Genomic DNA, 19,443 nt, shown 5'->3' with positions numbered 1-19,443 from the left:
CAGATTACTGCAGGTCACTTTGACAGTTTCACAAAGTTGTTCATCATCACTGTGGTGAATCGTCTTGATAATTCGACTCAGACACAAATCATCCGGTTAATGATTCAATTTCATTTTCCAGGAAATATACTGATTCATGATTTATACGAAGTAACATCAAATTACACACAATAATGAGTTGTTGTCACACACGGACACACAACACGAGCGTCAGTACAAAATTAGTTTTCCAGATGTGTAAATATTCAGATTTTATTTCTAATTTGGCCTGAACAAGAAATTAATTAATCAAGAGTTGCTTGTTTTGTTTTTGTTTGGTTATATTCATGCTTTGCTGTGTTCTTAACCTTTAAAGTTCATTTTAGTGGAGATTATAAAAGTGTTGTGGGATGTTTTAAGTATCTCATATGAAATGTTCTGTTAATATTTCCTGTGTTTTGTGTTTTGCCAACATAACTTTGGCAACTTCGGCAACTTTACAAATTTAACTTAGTAAAGTTAGTTGAAGCAAATACGTTTACAAATCCATTAAATAATCTCTGTTGATTATATTTAGAAATCGCAGTAACACAGTTTCAAGTTTTCATTTTTACAGTGTGGAAACTGAACGTTGAGGCTCAATTTCTCTTCTTGTTGGGTTTTTATAGATAAATGTTACATTAAGCTGCTTTGCTGTTTCATTCCTTTTGTACTTCTGTTTTTAATAAAGTCTCTGATGTTCTCTGGGATTTCTGCCTCTTTGTGATTCAACGTGTAGAAAAGTTCAACACATCTGTGAAAGTTCAAATGTTCATTATTGTCCCAGAGAATAAACTAATGTGGATTTGACCTGTAAGAGCAGCAAGGAAAAAGCTATTTGGTCAAACCTGTGACTCTCAACAGGAAAATGACAAAGACATTTTACACATGACAAGAAAATGATTGTGGTGGTTTTATTATGAAGTAAATTATCATGTTTGATTTGCTGCTGTCTTTAATAATCTCATTATTATTATTATACAGTTGTTTTTGTCGTCGTGTGTAAAACCACTTTGTGATTGAGTTTGTTTTCATTATCAGACATGAGCAGATCCACTGATCTCTCGCTCACACTCACTCAGATCAGAGCGGTGCTTTGCTTCTTCCTGGGAAAACTGAAATCTGCCCGGAAACTGATGACATCGGAACTGTGAAGGATTTAGTTTTTAGGCTCAACTAGATGTAATGTGGGGAGCGGCTGCTGAGCTTTGAGTGGCGAGACATGTTTAGCTTGATGCTCCGTGGACGAGGTGGAAGCAGCGAAGGAGGGTTGAGCACTCTCCTCTTCATCATCGTCAAGGACTATGATCTTATCCGCCATCGAGGCGGGAGCCACCGCCATCCAAAACACTCCTTATTTCTGCTTTCAGGAAATACAAACAGGAGAATGTTGATCAAGGAAACCGATACTGCAGGATGTCGTAGAAGCAACAGACAGCTGGAACATTTAGATCAGACAGGAAATATGACAGCTTCTGTGATGATAGACTAATAACAGTAACACACAAAGAACAAAATTACTTTTTCAGCACTCGCATTTCAATAAAACTAAACAAAGCAGAAACAATAAGTCTATTGATCTATTAGTCAAGATTAATCAGCAACTATTATCATAATCAAATACTTGTTCCTGGTGTCAAAGATGTTTTTTTCACCATTGTCTAGTTACTTGTATGATTGTGAGCAAGATCACAAACAAACTACTTGATGGATTATAATTAGACTTGGTGGAAGGATGTGGTCTGGGCCAGGCAGGAACTCGTTACATTTTGGTTGCGGAATGGGATTGTGGACAGATCCAGGAATGTTTTTCACTTTACATTGCGAGATAGTTTTTTGTTTGTTTGTTCCAGATTCTTAAATATGAAGATTGGATGTTTTTATTGGATGATTAATAGAAGCTTATCTGTTGATGGAAATAATCGTAATAGCAGGTCTAAACTTTAAAGATTTTGTAAGCAGTTGCCCCAGACAATACATTCTGGAACCAATACCAAGATGGTTGTTTTTCCTGCAATATTAGAAATGCATACATGTTTGGAACAGAACAGGTTTCTCGTTTAACAAAAGACACAAGTCATAGAAAAAAAATAGACTAAAATTGTCAGAAATGAGGTAAATCAGGAAGTAGCGTGGTAGCAGAAGAGAAAACGATTCCGTGCACAGTCCTCTTGTAAAGCATGACTATGACATCACGCATTGTCCCTATTGTGTCAGTTTACAGGACAAATGTGCATCAGGACATCACCACAGCAGCCTCACACAGAGACAGAGCCACGGTGCTCTGGTTCCTCCTGAGGAGGAAAGGTTAGATAAGGGTTTTTATCTGTTTAAAAAACAGCTGTGACAATATTAAATGATTGCATGAAAAGATTAGAATCAAATTTCATGAATGATTATATCAAATTTAGACTTAAGGCTGTAAAATTCAAAGACGTGTATAAAGCTATAGATTAATCTAAAATACAACGAAAATAGTTTAAATCTCAACTCACATTTAATTAGTAATTATATATATAGAAAAGCCTTTCTATAATGATTCAAGTATATTCTGAGTTCAGGTTTTAATCTAATTCTGTACAAAACTGTACAAGATGGCGTACGTTCACTACGCCGTTTTATTCTGAAAAGGACAACGGAAGTCACATTGTCTCATAATACTGGATAACGGTCCCCTTGTTTTTTTAAAGTACCGGTCACAATAGTTATAATAATAATGTTCCATATATTTTAGTCATGAATGTACATGAAGCATTTTTATTTTTATACAATGTACAAATTGTGCACTGTTTTATTTGCACAATGTGGTGCACAAGTGTTTTCCTTCTCAGTGGTGATCATTGTTGTACAGGGAGCATCATTACACATATTTGTTGTTCTATTTCCAGTGTTTGTAAAATGATCCAGTATCCAACAATATGTCACTTTACAGGAGAATAATACAACAGGAGTTTTTAGATGAGCAGAAACCCCGTTCCTTTCAAACGTACCTGATTCCTGCCTGTTATTACTTTTGCACAAAAATATAGAATATGAAAATAGTTAAAACAGAATTAAATAAAGCTCAAAAAGGCATCCAGCAAGATCTGTAGAAAAACACAACTCTCTAAAAACAAATGTTCACACAGATTTATCGCTAAGCGCGACATAATTGTCTGAAAGAAAAAGGAAACAATCACTCCAGAGTTTTCAAAGCAGACGGTTGTTGGTGGCTCAGTGTCACACCTCAGTCGACTTCTTTACTTCTCTTTCTGTAAGAGGGCAATGTGGAAAGTTATTATGGAGCGGTGAGCATCACAGAGCAGCTCCACAAAAATACAATACAATCTTATTATTATTGGTGTTTGAAATAGTTACCTTTTCCACTTTATCTGCCACATCAGTGCCTGTATACAGTGAAATAAACAACAGACAGATAAAAAGACAACAATTAAAAACATATTGACATATCTCACACTTTAAAAACAAGTATATTTTGTTTTATTAAATTGTATTAATATTAATGCAGTGTCCGTTCTAAACCTGTCTATTTGGCCTGTTGTGATTTCTCTGAAACTGTAAAAATGACCAGCAGTAATTGAGCCGCAGGAAATAAAGATCTGCTGCAGGACTCAGTCCACAGAAGCTGGAGTAAAGACCTGCTGCTGCTACTCCACTAAATGGTTCAGATCATTCACATGAATAATATTATTATTGTCAGTTTAGAAATAATGTTTCTGTTCAATTGCTGTTGTTTTATTAGATACCTGAGCTGGAAAAGGTCCAGGAGACCACCTTGATGAGACCGTAGAGCACGAGCGCCACACCAACCATCGCCATCGAGTCCTCAATAGACGGAGAACCGAATCCTGTAAAAGAGAAGAAGACACAATTCAAGCCTTAATGGATTCTCTCATATCAGATGTGCTTCTTTATTCTCAATCAGGATGAAAATTATTCATTTAATCTTTAACATTTCACATGTAGCAAACGAGTTAAAACGATCCCCCATAAAAAGCTATTTCTCTCAAGGATGAAATGAAAAGGGTGAACATCAGTTTTACCTCAACATTACTTTGACTCTTTGCTTTTATTTCATACTTTACCCATATCTTATATTAACAAAACCAAATTCTTCCACATTACCGATGACACTGAGGGACGTGCTGGCCCGTCGTGTGCCTCCAGGGTGGACGGCCACGCAGGTGAGCTCCCCCCCCGTGCCCAGGTTAGAGGTGTCGAGCTCCAGCCGGGTGCTCTGGTCATAGGTGCCATCCCACGCCTGCCTGTGGCCCGTTACGCTGGCTGATTCCAGAGGTCTGGACTTCCCATCTGCGCCTTTAAACTCCCAGCTCAGCTCCAGGGAGAGCGGGGTGAAGCCGGACGCTTCACACTGGACAACCAAAGTCTGTCCGGGAACAGCGAGAGGAAGAGGGGAGGGGTGGATGGAGAGGGATGGAGGTTCTGAAAACAAAAAAGAGAAAGTTAATCATTTTACTCTTGTTCCCAATGAAATCACGTTTATTACAGAGCTGGTGCTAATTCTATAACTTGTGTATTTCAGTGTGGTTTGAAAGCGAATGCTGTGCAATCTGTGACAATTTCCAGGCACCCAGCGTACGGGGGGGGGGGGGGGTGGTCGATAGAGCTGCGTTTTCATGCATGTGAGTATAGACGGAGATTAATACTGATTGAAAGCCAAAATGTTCGAGTGGACAGAGATGATTCTTCCCGGACTCAAACCACATCCTTCCACCAAATTTACTGAAAATCTGTTCCGTTGTTTTTGTGCGATCTTGTTTACAAAAAAATTTATAAAAACCAAATAACAAACAACAGGGGTGAGAACATAATCTTTTCCCTCACCTACAATCTCAAGCTCCACCGCCACCTGAGCCTGAAGGTACGGCAGATGCACGGTGCAAATATACGTCCCGGAGTGACGCACTTTCGTCTCCTGCAGGATCAGGGATGCATTTCCTTTCTGGTGCAAACCCTCAAAGTCCAGTGTGGCCCCTTCCTCCTGGGTGTCAGCCACACGGTCTGTCTTGCCGTCGTAAGCCAGAACCAGTCGTCCTTTGCCTCTGAACTGGTAACGCCACTCGACGGCGAAACCCGACCCGGACAGAGGCGAGGAAGGATCGACCCAGAAACCACAGTCCAGCAGCACTGGCTTCCCGAGCCGGGCCTGCACTGAGACGGTTTTACTGCTGACACTCAGGATCACTGAGGAAACAGACAGTGAGGAGGGAGCGATTCAAACTACCACATACGACTCTGGTATGATAAACATTTTCCTCAGTGTTACCATTTGGCTCTTTGGTTGCCGTGGGAGACCGCATGATGCTGGAAATGACCAGCTGTTTGTTGAGCCCCAGTAGCGCAGCCGAGAACCAATCAGCTTGCAGGTACACGGGGCTGAAGCCAGTGACTGTGAGTGGAGCAACCCATTTGAGTGTGGAGGGCTGATGCAGGAAGGGGCTGATCTCACACTGGGCCTTCTGCAGCGAGCCTCTGGTGGGGGGGCCGAGGGACTGGTGGCAGAGCGTGGCAGCCGGGTCTGAGGACAGAGTCAGAAAGTTAACATGTAACCATGGACTGTAGTTAAAGACGGACGACGCATCTCCACTTTCTCCAAACATCCAGAAATGAAGCCAAAACATCCTGAATACGAACGCTGCCATCTTGTGCACTTGGAGCCAGAGACTGCGTAGTAGATATCGGGGGATGAGCCGCGGCAGCAAGGTCCCGTCAGTCTCATTCTGAGCTCACCTGTAATAAAGAAGACTCTGTCCGGGTTGATGTCGGAGGGAATCTGTTCTGACGCTGCATCTCGGCTGTTTGCGTCTGTCCTGATATGAAGCAGAGACTTTTCCTGGGTCGTCGCTCCTCTACGACTCACATGGTCCTGTACTAACCAGCACTCCACCGCCGGACACCTGCTGCTGCTGCTGCTGCTGCAGGCTTTAGACAATTTAACAAGAACATGACAGAGAAATAAGATAAATAAAGTGTCAAACATGAGTTTAACAAGATTACACAATACTGATATTATAGCCCGTATTAATGTGTAATCAGTGGTGGAGATACTCCATCAGTCCCCCTGTATTTACCAGTGAAACACAGAATTAACCTGCTATAGTTACACTCACTAATAAGTCTGTTGCAGTTTCAGTCATAGGAAATGAAAAATGAAAATGAATTATACATAATGTCTTCTGGGAAAATATTAAAATATGGCTGTTAAAAATTACAGTAAAACTCTGATTAAATCCATGTAACAACAACAATATTATTATTATTATTATTATTTATTTTTTTATTTTTTTATTTTTTAGTTCACTCTGCACTTTCGTTTTCTAGCTTGGTGTAATAACATTTTCCACCACGAGAGGGCGGGGTGCACAACGCCACTGCACGCTTCAAACCAAACTCCTTTCAGAAATATACTAAAAGTTTAAAGAAGTGATCTCACATGGGCCAAATAAATTAAATAAGATATTTGACAAAGTAACTGTGTCTTTATGCTAAATTCGGCTCATATATGACTCACTCACGTTTTACTGTATTTCAATAAACTGAAAGTACAAGTTGTTTGTGTACAGTATATCCTTCCTCATGTGTTAAAAAAAGACTTATTACTACTACTAATAAACATTAGGAATCACATTTTCATGGAGGGACGGTTAGTTATTGGATTACATGCCAGATGGAGAGTTGATCTCTACATGAATGTGTGTTTCCTGTTTCTAAAATGACACAGAAAGGTAAACCTACCTTGGATGCAGCAGGTGACAGTGAGCAGGGACTTTCACCGACACACAGTCTGTCAAGTCAGCCACGAAAAACAATGCATGTTCCGGTTAAGATTTCATAATAAAACCGAATAAAAAGCGTGTGTTACAGTGAATGTACAGTGGCCCCGAAGTACACAACACAACATCATCAAGATCCATAAATTATTCTCTGAGAATCAAAATGTTCAACAAAAAACTAGGTGTAATGAGTCACCATTGCTGCATCAAAAAGTTCACAGCCCATGTTTACATATACTTTTAACATGCAAATATTCTGTATGAGATTATTGCATCATATATTTTCCTTTATACGATGCAGTGTCTTGTCATTTTTAAGTGAATGTCCACACTTTATTTGTGTGTGTGTGTGTGTGTGTGTGTGTGTGTGTGTGTGCGTGTGCGCGTGTGTGTGTGTGTGTGTGTGTGTGTGTGTGTGTGTGTGTGTGTGTGTGTGTGTGTGTGTCTGTGTGTCTGTGTGTGTGTTTGTGTGTGTTACATGACAAAGTTTGATCACTGTTTACCTGTGATTGTGTTTGTGCAGGAAGTATTCTGTTGGACACCAGAGGAATGTGGACAAACGAGGAGGACAAGAAGCCTCAGTGTCCTGAAAGAGACAAATGAAAGCATCAGTGTGATCCGCCCTCAGATCAAGCATCAAGACTCAGTGTCATATAACAAAAGAACAGCGAACAGTCATGTGATTTACCAGAAACAGGGATGTGCTGTTTGTGCCTGGTGGGGGCGCTGTGGCACTGTGACTGAGAACTGAACAAGAGACCTAACCCGTACACACACACATATAAACATTGTCCTCCTCCATGATTTCAGAGGACATTATATTGACTTACATTGATTTTCTGGAGACATACTCAAACCTTCAGTCCTACCTTTAAACTAAACCTTCAGTAAAACCTTATCCAAAACCAAAGTATAATATAATATACTGTATATATAAAACAACACAGTCTGGTTTGGGCCACTTAAGATTAGTCGTCTCTTTAAACTTACATTATTTCCCTTAAACACCTGTTCAAGGCTCAATCTGGTGTAATGATCCAATATTCCTCTGAAAGAAATGATTGGAGAAGAAAAAACATTTGAAATGAGCAGGAGAACTTTGTTGTTTCTTTAATCCTCTCACACACGACCCCTCAGGTGTGTGTTGGGACCTTTAAAGTGGGACAGAGCCCAGGTTCTCAATGAGTGGACATCACTACCTCACAGTATATTTGTTTAACTGTCTCGGTGAACTCTTATGGTCGAGTGTGGGACGAGCCTTCGTCAACCAAGCCTCAGTGTCAAACATCGATTCAGTGGAACACGAATGATGCGACATTTTACAAAGTGCTTCGTGAACAGAAAGTCGAGAGTGAAACAGAAATGAAACACGACATCAGCTGTTCAAACATCAACAGAAGAGTTCAATTTCTCTTGTCTGAGCAGTTTTCAGCAACACAACAGAACTGAGTCTGATCTGATGCTTGTGTTCTCTTTCTGCTTTGGTTTTATTATTTAACTTGTGAGTAAAACAGAAGTAAAATATGGCTTCACGTTCACTATCTTGTGTTATTATATTGTCTGTCTTAACAATGGGGCTCATCTGTGTTAGTTAGTTGTTTGCCTCTGTGGGGGGGCCTGTTTTCAGATTTGTAGATTTGGTACAAATTTGGATTCTGGACGAACTGATTAGTTTTGGTGGTCAAAGGTCAAAGGTGAAGTTCACCTGGACTCACAAAATATGTTTTTGGCCTCTTGAATGTGACCTCTGACCTCTGGGAGGGAATTTCTTCAACTTGAGATGAACTGGTTAGATTTCAGAGGTCAAAAGTAAAGGTCATGGTGACCTCGTATGAATCTGGAAAAATAAATGTGTAGAAAGATGTAGACAGAAACTGTACAAATACATTATCCTACAAATACAATAATCCTATAATCAGATTATCTTACAAATGTGTTGCACTACGTATAAATGATCTTAAAAATATATTATCCTACAAATACATTATCCTACAAGTACAATATCCTACAAGTACAATATACTACAAATACATTATCATACAAGTACAATATCTGACTAATACATTATCCTACAAGAACAATATCATAAAAATACAATAATACAATAAACAGAGTATCTTACAAATGTGTTGCACTACGTACAAATTATCTTAAACATATATTATTCGACTATACAGGGTGTGAAGTTATAACACTACGCAGTTCGTTACTTTCACTTTCCTTGTATAACCTCAGTTGCTGAGTTTCACCCAGTTTTAAGTGACGTAGAGGCTGATCCTAATTTCCCATTGGCTCAGAGGATGTCCCCGCCTCACAGTTTGTCCTCGTTTCCCCTGTTTTCGTCTCTTGTCTCCACGGTCCGTCTCTCTGTGGAGAAAAGAGCTCATCTACCTTCAGCCCAGCAAAGAGGAATACACCACCGCTCACCATGTTCACTGTACTGTCCCTGCTTCTCCTGGCAGGAGCACACAGCGCGACGGCACGTGAGTTAAAGTCCACGTTTCTACTTTATTATTTCAGACTTAGTTGTTCATGACGTGTCTCATGTTTCATGTTGGTTTATAAAAAGTTGTGAAGAAATAACAAGTTCAGTCTGTTGATATGAATCAAGACTGTTATTGATGTAAATATATATATTTTAACATCATTTAAATTATTTATGATTCATCTCCCAGTGCCTCAAACACCTCAGTTATTCATCTAAACTGTGTAAACTGACAAATATGGCGACGACTCAGGTTTGGGTTTTTTATTGTAATCAGTAGATGGCGCTGTTTCCATAGTAACAGGAAGCTGCTGAGGACAAACAGCTTCCTGCTTTGTTGGTACAATGTTCAACATCATTTCGTCTGATAAAGACCGTGAGTAGCATCACTGACATGAGATATTACTAATTAATGATCTGTTATCAATGTGACCTCCGACTCCAATACAATCAACACACATTGTTACTAACACACAACACAAATTCATCTCTAATGTAAATGATGTCAGTGAAAAGAAGCAGGGAGACAAAGAATCAGGACGAGGCTGCCTCCATGATGAATACATGACAGATGTCTGTTAATACTTTCTAATGTGATAACATCTGCACTGAAGCCGGACTGCTTGATGTGAGTCTGTCACAGATATGAAGGTATCAGCCTTTATGTTTGCACACATGCACCAAGTGTATTTTTACAGAATAAACAAAGAAGATGTGCATTTATCTTTACATTTTAAAATATGTATTAAAAACCACACGTTTATTTTCTTAATTCAAGTTCTGTTTGGACGCATTATTAGATTTATAGTTATTTATAATGAAGCTTATGTTCAACATTTAAACATCAAGTCTCAATTACATGTCGTTGTCATAAGTATTTGACTTTGACATCTTAGGAATCAGAGCCAAACGTACAGATGAATTATTTTCAGTCGATGGATCTGAATCAGAAATGTTGTTGACAATGAACTAATGAACATGTTGTCATATTGTTATTGTTGTCAAATATTTTCTGAGTCTATACATTTAAAAATAGTCAAGCCCTTCCTGTAACAATGTCCCACTTTGTTTTGTTCACTGGGTCCAGTATAAATGTATATGTGTATATATGGATGAATATATATTGATATATAAAGAGAGAGAAACCAACTATTTAAGGACTTTAAGAATAAAAGTCTCATCGAGTAACTGGAAATTGAAGTTGTTTCACCTCACATTAAATATTCTGCAGTAGAAAATATTATTTTCTAATATTAAACATTTGAGTCGTTAGATTGAATCCATTTTTAAGACGTAGCAGAATATTCAAAGTAAAGAGAGTCTGGACTCTGGAGCAGACGTTTTATCTATGAATGTGTTTTTGTGTTTGTTTACCTCACAACAGCTGAAGTTGTCTTGAATGTGCTTCATGTCTTCTTGACTCTGAGTGATTTATAAAACAGTCTGAAAACTAAAGTCCTGACTTGAACTTTTTCTTGCAGGGATTCACTCTCTGAAGTTTTTCTACACTGCGTCCTCTCAAGTCCCAAACTTTCCAGAGTTTGTGATGGTTGGTTTGGTTGATGAAGTTCAGATCGAATACTATGACAGCAACACAATGAAAGCAGAACCCAAACAGGACTGGATGTTAAAAGCAACTGATTCACAGTTCTGGGAGAGTCAGACTCAGCGTGCTTTGGGTCACCAGCAGGACTTCAAATACTACATCGAAATCTTAAAGGAACGCTTCAACCAAACTGGAGGTTTGTTTACATTTCACTCTCTAATAATAACACTCTCACACACATAAACACGCACCCACAATCACACACACACACACAATTACTCTCACACACCAAAACACACAATCACACGCACACTCACACAAACGCACATGTACAATCTCACTCACACACATAAACATTTTCACTACTTTCTTATATTTTCTTCAGTTTAAACAAGTAATTGATTAATTTAAAAAATACATAATCAACAAGAATGATTAGTTTGAACCTTAAATATATAAAATAAACAGGAGAGCAACAGGTGAACGTCCCTGTGCTGACCACAGTGTGTCCACAAAGTAATAAACACAGCAGAGAATTACACGTTAGATTAGATTCACCCAAACACAGAGTCAAAGCCAGAAGACATTTATATACTGTAGTGCTGAAAAAGACATTTAACTTCTGACCTGATCAGCAGAAAATAATAAAGATCAACAACTGTGAATTAGTTGTTATCAGTAAACTCTGTGGAAGGATGTGTTGTGGGTCAGAGAAGAACTCATGAAACTCAGGAGCAGATCAGGGGCTGATCCAGGAACAGCTTTTATCTCTTTAGGTTTTTCAACGTTTTCCTTGATTTTCAGAGAGTAACTCGCGGATCTTGATGACACAAATAAGACACGTTTAGGGGACTGATACTTATGAGTGACTGTTGGGCCTTGGTGGAGGTTTGTGTTCTACTGAGGGAGGTTCTAGTTTGATGCTACAGAAATATGTGTTTGTGTGTTTGTGAGTGTGTGTGTGTGTGTGTGTGTGTGTGTGTGTGTGTGTGCGTGAGTGCATGAGTGACAGTGTGTGTGTGTCTCTGTGTGTGTGTCTTTGTGTGTGTGTCTCTGTGTGTGTGTGTGTGTCTGTCTGTCTGTCTCTCTGTGTGTGTGTCTCTGTGTGTCTCTCTGTGTGTGTGTGTGTGTGTGTGTGTGTGAAGATGTGATAATAACAGCTCAGATCTCTGTCTCTCTCTCAGGTGTTCACATTTACCAGTGGATGCTAGGATGTGAATGGGACGATGAGACTGGAGAAGTTAATAGTTATAATCAGGAGGGTTATGATGGAGAAGACTTCATATCATTGGACCTGGAGACAGAGACGTGGATCGCTCCAACACCAAAGAGTGTCATCACCAAACTGAGTAGGGATCAGGATAAAGCTGAACTCGCATATTATAAGAACTACTACACCCAGGAGTGTCCTTCCTTTCTGAAGAAGTTCATGGAGCACGGGAGGAGCTCTCTGCTGAGAACAGGTGACATCACAGAACCTCCATCAACTTAATGTTCCTCTTTCTTTCTCTGTGGCAGCGAACGAGAGAAATACACAGAAGCTGGGACTCTGTCTGTTATCATCTCTCTGTCTCCTTCTCCTCCCTCCTCTCTCTCTCTCGCTCTCTCTCTCTCTCTCGCTCTCTCTCTCTCTCTCTCTCTCGCTCTCTCTCTCTCTGCTCTTTTCATGCCTCTGCTCTGGCGACACCTAGTGGCCGCAGGCATCATGCTCTCGGGTCGTCTGTCCCATTACTCTGGACACGATATCTCCAGAATGTCTTGAGGGAATTTCCTCAAATTTAGCACAAACATTCACTTTGACTCACAAATGACCTGAATACATGTTGGTGGACAAATGTCAAAAGGTCAAGGTCACGGTAGTCGCACAAATTATGTTTATGTTTTTTTTAACATGATATTGTAAGATCAGCTTCAGATTTGGTACAAACTTTCACATGGACTCAAATATTGATTGGTTATTGATTAGACTTTGGTGCCTGGAGGTCAAAGGTCAAGGTCACAGTGACCTCATGTTACTGTGAATGTGACATAATAGGACTGCCCCTAGGGAACTTCATTACATCTGGCACAGTTCACTTGGAGTCACTGATGAATGGATTAGACCGGGTCCTCTGAAGGATGCCGCCCCTGAATTGAGACCCAGCCGGAGTGTCCTCCCTCCTCACTGCCCGACCAACCTGCACTCACTTTGCACTTTAACAAAAAATACCATCATTAATCAGAAGTTATCAGGACCTGTCCACTACAGGAAGTTTACTTCATAAATAATGTGATATTAAACCTGTCAATAAATACTGTGATATTACTTTTACGTCATATCGTCCACCCCAGTGTCTTTGCATCACTTCAGCCTCTGTCTCTCACTCACATCTCAGTTTGTTCACTTGTCTCGTATATTAACAGACATGACTAATGCAAAATAAATGGAATCAAACAGGAATGATGTTATTAGTTTGCAATACATTATAATAACCCATAAACTGTCTTTCTTTATCCTCCCCAGAGCTTCCCAGGATTTCTCTCCTCCAGAAGTCTCCCTCCTCTCCAGTCAGCTGCCACGCTACAGGTTTCTACCCCGACAGAGTCAAGTTGTTCTGGAGGAAAGACGGGGAGGAGCTTCATGAGGACGTGGACCTCGGAGAGGTCCTCCCCAACCATGACGGGACCTTCCAGATGAGCGCTGACCTGAAGGTTTCATCCATCTCCCCTGAAGACTGGAGGAGGTACGACTGTGTGTTCCAGATCTCTGGTGTGAAGGAGGACATCGTCACCAAACTGGACAAAGACTCAGTCGAGTCCAACAGAGGTGAGACTTGAACTTGATATTTTAGCTTCATTTCTGGAAAGTGGGAGGAAGTGGAGACGTGTCGTCTGTGTTTATTTCCATTAGTCTATGATTTCAACATGTGAACATTATAGTCACTGTTAAGACTCGACTGCTGCTCTGTTGTAGAAGATGAGTCCATGAAATGATTTAGTTACTGGAAGTAAAGTTTAAGACAAACCAGCGTGAATAAGCACAGATACAGTCATTATGTACAGAAGAAAACTGAAAGTAGAAACAACAGCAGGACAAACTCACACGTTTAGTGTCTGTGTGTGTTTGTTGTGTCTCAGGACAGGATTGTGGTTCAGGGAGATTCTTGTCGTCCAACCTGCTTCATCTGTTCAGGTTGTGATGCTTTGTTTTTTTATTCCGCTCAACAGAGAAGCCCACCGACGTGACCACCATCATCATCATCGCTGCAGTGGTCGCTCTCGCTGTCGTCAGCGCTGTCATTGGACTCATCGTGTACAGGAAGAAGAAAGGTGAGAGACCAACACAGAAGCTTTGTCCAATGTTTTTCTGGTGCTTTGATTTTAGACTTTCTAATTAATGCTCGTTCAGATCAAACCTCATGAAACAAACTTCAGTTCCTTACACACCAACATCTGTTAAAGAGCTGCAGGGTTCACACAAAGTTTTCTAACTTCCCTCTGCACCACAGACTGTTTATAAAAAGCTCTGCACACAGCGTCCAGCACACAAACAATAAGAAGTGACAGTATGTTGTCGATCGTTTGAGGAGGATCGCCACTGGAGAAAAACATGACACAATTCAGTTTGTGTTTTTACTGTAATAACTGAAATCATTTGTATTTTCTTTTTATTTCAGCCCAATGTCCCTCACCTGGTAAGTAAAACTTCTATTTCTATTCTGTTTTCTTTTTATACTAACATGCTTTATGAGGACATCACGTCACATTTGCACAGCAGCTGAAAGTACTAACATGTCCAGTTTTATAAAACACCCCCAACACCTCTTTGGTCCACTTTGTACTGGTCCACTTTGTACTGGTCCACTTTGTACTGGTCCACTTTGTACTGGTCCACTTTGTACTGGTCCACACCGGCGACAGTCAGGGAGGCGTTATGTTTTCAGGCTGTTCATCCGTTCGTCCCCATCTCGTGAACACGATATCTCAGGAATGCCTCGAGGGAATCTCTTCAAATTTGCCACAAATGTTCACTTAGGCCTTGTCTACACTACTGCCCATATTTATTTCAATGGATACGAGGCTCCCCACAGGAACCTGACCCAGTGCAGGACTCTAGTAAACCCTCTGTAGATTAGATAGGGTTCATTTTGTGCTGAAGAGAGTTTTCAGGACTGTTCCCTGCAGTGTTGGTGGTTTGTAATAAAAGTGTCTGTTCAGAGGAGGATGGACTAACGATGTGTTTCTGACCTCACAGCTGGAACAGATCCAGGTGCCTCACAGCCGCTGAGATCAGGTGAACAAGGTCCTAATTCTCCAAGTGAGACGTCCTCCTGAACACAGTGAGTTGCTTCATCTGTTAAACAAAACTGCCTCAAACTAAGTGCAAAGTAACATATGTGTGATCATGTGTAAAACCTCCGTTTTAATTAGAAATAAAACAATCTGCTGAGAGCAAGGCACAGATCAGAAACCTTCATGTTAATAGGACAGATTAAATATTGAATTAAAACTAAAATATCAGCAGTGACACAACAATTAAAATGTTAATAAACCCAATATTAAGGGCTTATCAGTTTAAGATCAGTGTATTTTTTCTGAGTCAACTTTAATTTCACTGAGAGAATCATGGAAATATTAGGTCTCAATACTGTAAATACATAAAATACGTGGCTTTGTGGAACTGAACATTTCATTTTTATTTCTTTTTTCTCTCTTCAGGTTTATGGACGAGAAGCAGTGTCACCACAGTCTCCCCCTTACGCTGGGACTCATTGATTATTCATCACTCAAATCATAAACTGATATTCAGGGTCAGACATTATCAGCTTCACACTTGACAGTAGACGAAAAGCCGAATTTTCGTCACTGCAAACGCCTGCAGACTCGCCTAATTCCTGGCAGTTAGTGCCCGTTTACAGGAGGCGAATTCCCCTCCCACACAATATTAATAATAATTAATATATAGTTATTATTACTAATAATTTATATATTAATATATAGTTATTATTAATTTATTTATTATTAATTATTAGTAAGCCTTTACCAAAAGCACTGCAGTTACTTAAGGCTATACATTCATTCATGTGATGCTTGATGTTATATATTGAACATATTGTAGAGGGGAAAAAAACATTAAGGTATATGTTGAGTCAAAGCTTTATTTACATACAGCACAAATAATGTAAAAGGCTGTGAAAACACAATGATGAAATAGATCAGATAAAGTAAAACCTGGAGTATTTTATACAGCGCGGCTCTTCTTTATCTTACCCTCGCTCCGGTTCGTGGCGCCGGCCATTTGCCTCCGAGGTGTGAAGAGACGGGCAGTTTCCTATTAAATACAACTGGACCAAAAGTCACGTTTATGAAAAAACTTAACGAGAACAAACTCTTGAGTTGAAGCAGTTCGTACATATTTAAACATGCACTCGTTCTGCTCAAGCACTCGATGCTCTCTTCTTCTTTTAGCAACTTTCTCGCTAATCCCACAGTTGTTAACACGCTAGTCAGAGCTAAGAGTTAGCTTAGCAGTTAGCAATGGCTTCTCTCTGTAGCTCTTACCGTAAGTTTGGGACTGTGCGCCCGTCTTCTCCGCCTCGACTCGTCCACACTGGGCCCGCGGCTTTGCTTTCCAACGCACTCCTCCTCTCCTCCAGGGAAACAGAGTCGTGTCGACTTCAGCAAGTTTTTTACACCGAAAACAGAGTCACTCGTCGGACCACGCAAAACACGAGCCGCTAGTTTCTTGTCTGCGGGAGACAGACGCTTCCTTCACGAGGCTGTGATTGGTCCAGCCCTCTAACGCGCTGACGTTAACGAGTGACGTGCATGAAGCTGAGTGTGACGTTTTCAGAGTAAAACTTCACAAATGACCTTTTCACTTTTGAAGCAGCGGTTATAACAGTTTTTAAATTGTACTTTACATTTATATGAGATGAGTATGTGACTGAGGACCAGTTTATTCTTTCTGGTGTTAAGTTAATGTACTTACATGATTCTTGCTGTTCTGTGTTTGTACCCTCATAGTTGAATGCACTTATTGTAAGTCACATTGGCTGAAAGTGTTGAGTGTTTTAATGGAATACTGAAATAGTTAGGGTTAGGGAGCACAGTGTTTTGGTGTCAGCAGAAAGACTTCTCTTAGAAAACTGGTTTCAAATTGTTTTTATAGCATTGACCTTTGCTCATGGTATACAATGTAATTCATAAGGGAAATCTATATAAGCTACAATTTCAGATTTTATATTTATTTTAAGCCTGGTGTACTTACGCCAGATATTTTAGTTGGTACCTTAGTTAGTACCTTTTAGAAAAAGGTGTTACCTCTGCACCACTGAGTGAAACTATCCTGATTTGCATTTGTAAAGCTCACAGCATTGTCATTTACATGTGAAAGCCTCCCCTAGGCTTAGGAGCAGGGGGGGGGGGGGGTCACCTGCCAACATTCTCAGGCTTGTAAAACTGCCAGAAACTGGAACCCCGCGTCAATTCCCGGCAGTTACTGGCAGTTTTCTGTGCTGCCTGCAGATTCCTGTGAACAGCCGTTAACCTGAAATTCCAACGAAATTCGCAGCGACAGTATCTGACACAAATACTTATTTTCATGCAGTTGCAGAACCAGAATTTCTGTCCTGTATTCAACCTAAACACTCACCTTTATGACGTTAGGTCACGTTTCCCTGATGAGACATGAGACGTGTCATATCACAAACGTACCATTTTGTGTTTTGCCACCATAACTTCGGCAACTTTACAAATTTAACTTAGTAAAGTTAGTTGAAGCAAATATGTTTACAAATCCATTAAATATTCTCTGTTGATTATATTTAGAAATACAATTTCAAGTTTTCATTTTTACAGTGTAGAAACTGAACGTTGACGCTGTCGTGTTCTTTTTTCCTTAGGTAGAGATGGTAGAGTCGGTCTGGTTCAAAAAAGTATTTATTTAGAAGCAATGAACAGCTACTACATAGCTATGGGCACTCAACGTACAACCCGCAAGCCGCCTAATACCGCCAGGGAAGTCAAGAGTCGCCCCGAGCAGACGGTGGGTGCAATATCTATAATAATAGGTAGAACTTCAGCAGGAGGGGGAGTCACGTGGCTAGTGCACAGGCTGGTCCCAGCCTCAAGGCACTGGAATTCGCCAATGATGAGGAGCTGCTCCCAGTTTCATCCCTCCTTTGACAGTAGCTGGGAAGATCTTCACATTCTGACAGTGTTTGGTTTGGTGTTTTAAAACAAGCCATGAATCGGCTGACAGCTTGTGAGTCTTCAGTATGGCATGCACATTTTCCTATCTGTCCTTCAGACCCTAGTGGCAGCTGCTTGAATTCTTTCTATGGGTATGTCACAGTTTTTTAAGAAAACAGTGCATTCATCTATGTGTGATTTTTGGAATAAAGCTAATGGAGTTTAGGCTGTAATATAGTAAGTTAGGTATGAGAACAAGTTAAAGTACAGTGTATTGTCTGCCACAGATGTACAGTCTTCTCAAACAGGCCTTATCAGACAGGTGCAAGACTGAACTGCGATGTGACGCACACACACACACACACAACAACCAACTTCAAGATTAAAACCAGCCAGCAACGGCTACTATCAGTCACTATGTGAAGGCCGCACATTTTCCCACCTATTCAGATTCAGCCCAAACTGCCCCTGCCCCCACCCCTGTCCAACATACTGCACTTGTTTAGAGTTCAGTTTCATTGCCATCTTCACAGACACATATTCAAAGAAAAACATAGATTTTAGTCTTAACAAATATTCAAAGGAAAACATAGATTTTAGTCTTAACAACGCTCAACTTCTCTTCTTGTTGGGTTTTTATAGATAAATGTTACATTAAGATGCTTTGCTGTTTCATTCCTTTTGTACTTCTGTTTTTAATAAAGTCTCTGATGTTCTCTGGGATTTCTGCCTCTTTGTGATTCAACGTGTAGAAAAGTTCAACACATCTGTGAAAGTTCAAATGTTCATTATTGTCCCAGAGAATAAACTAATGTGGATTTGACCTGTAAGAGCAGCAAGGAAAAAGCTATTTGGTCAAACCTGTGACTCTCAACAGGAAAACGACAAAGACATTTTACACATGACAAGAAAATGATTGTGGTGGTTTTATTATGAAGTAAATTATCATGTTTGATTTGCTGCTGTCTTTAATAATCTCATTATTATTATTATACAGTAGTTTTTTGTAGTCGTGTGTAAAACCACTTTGTGATTGAGTGTGTTTTCATTATCAGACATGAGCAGATCCACTTCAGCCAATTATGTGGCCCTTCTGGTTTCCTTCTTGTTTCCCAAACAAAATGGATGTGATTCTAAAGTTGCCCACTTTTAAAACAATGGCATGAAACTAATTCAGGGTTTACTTGTGACCCACATGGCAAAAAGGAGCCGACCACCCAAGTGCCATCGTTCCCCACAGCACGTGGTCCAGATGTGGGATGTGAGGGACGTGGGTCAAATCTGGACCAAAACAGTTTTGCTGATTGTTCATACAGCTGATAACCACAAGTCATAACCATGAATGATCCTGTGGGCGTTAACCTCTGGTCTTTATTCTACACAAACACATCGTCACGAGCAGATCTTTACTTTCACTTTTCTTTTCA

The 19,443-nt window shown here is 40.1% G+C and overlaps 2 protein-coding genes and 1 long non-coding RNA gene across 4 annotated transcripts in view; 2 read left to right on the top strand and 1 right to left on the bottom strand.

Moving 5' to 3' along the window:
* The first annotated feature begins 183 nt into the window (after positions 1–183).
* On the top strand, positions 184–17,467 carry LOC117771022. 2 transcript variants are annotated; one of them, XR_004615484.1, is made up of 4 exons: positions 184–434; positions 1,003–1,010; positions 8,440–8,443; positions 17,439–17,467. It is a non-coding gene; the product is annotated as an uncharacterized LOC117771022 (long non-coding RNA). The 2 variants fall into 2 exon arrangements; XR_004615483.1 differs by lacking the exons at positions 1,003–1,010; positions 8,440–8,443; positions 17,439–17,467 and adding exons at positions 6,589–6,594; positions 16,391–16,401.
* LOC117770959 (tapasin-like) overlaps positions 3,119–19,443 on the bottom strand; it is a 1,175,540-nt gene continuing 1,159,215 nt past the window's right edge. Inside the window, exons 2-8 of the mRNA XM_034600915.1 lie at positions 5,770–5,954; positions 5,306–5,557; positions 4,864–5,223; positions 4,144–4,461; positions 3,765–3,866; positions 3,376–3,404; positions 3,119–3,269 (exon numbers count right to left, since the gene is read on the bottom strand). Coding sequence (XP_034456806.1) covers positions 3,258–3,269; positions 3,376–3,404; positions 3,765–3,866; positions 4,144–4,461; positions 4,864–5,223; positions 5,306–5,557; positions 5,770–5,954 — 1,258 coding nt within the window. The 3' untranslated portion in view covers positions 3,119–3,257. The remainder of the gene's footprint in view (positions 3,270–3,375; positions 3,405–3,764; positions 3,867–4,143; positions 4,462–4,863; positions 5,224–5,305; positions 5,558–5,769; positions 5,955–19,443) is intronic.
* Positions 9,140–15,645, top strand: LOC117770979 (major histocompatibility complex class I-related gene protein-like). The gene is made up of 8 exons (XM_034600946.1): positions 9,140–9,295; positions 10,779–11,039; positions 12,028–12,306; positions 13,347–13,649; positions 14,051–14,152; positions 14,500–14,517; positions 15,078–15,162; positions 15,542–15,645. Exons 1-7 carry the CDS (start codon positions 9,241–9,243, stop codon positions 15,155–15,157), a joined length of 1,098 nt encoding a protein of 365 aa, XP_034456837.1. The 5' UTR covers positions 9,140–9,240; the 3' UTR covers positions 15,158–15,162; positions 15,542–15,645.

The sequence above is a fragment of the Hippoglossus hippoglossus genome, chromosome 11 (genome assembly GCF_009819705.1).
Source record: "Hippoglossus hippoglossus isolate fHipHip1 chromosome 11, fHipHip1.pri, whole genome shotgun sequence".
NCBI lineage: Eukaryota > Metazoa > Chordata > Actinopteri > Pleuronectiformes > Pleuronectidae > Hippoglossus > Hippoglossus hippoglossus.
This window is presented reverse-complemented; position numbering and strand designations above follow the sequence as displayed.

Bases quoted from the DNA above. Each gene is read 5' to 3' on its own strand.
- LOC117770979 (XM_034600946.1), top strand. From the start codon at position 9,241: ATGTTCACTGTACTGTCCCTGCTTCTCCTGGCAGGAGCACACAGCGCG. The intron at 9,296-10,778 runs GTGAGTTAAAGT...TTTTTCTTGCAG, and splicing joins AGCACACAGCGCGACGGCAC to GGATTCACTCTCTGAAGTTT. The intron at 12,307-13,346 runs GTGACATCACAG...TATCCTCCCCAG, and splicing joins GAGCTCTCTGCTGAGAACAG to AGCTTCCCAGGATTTCTCTC.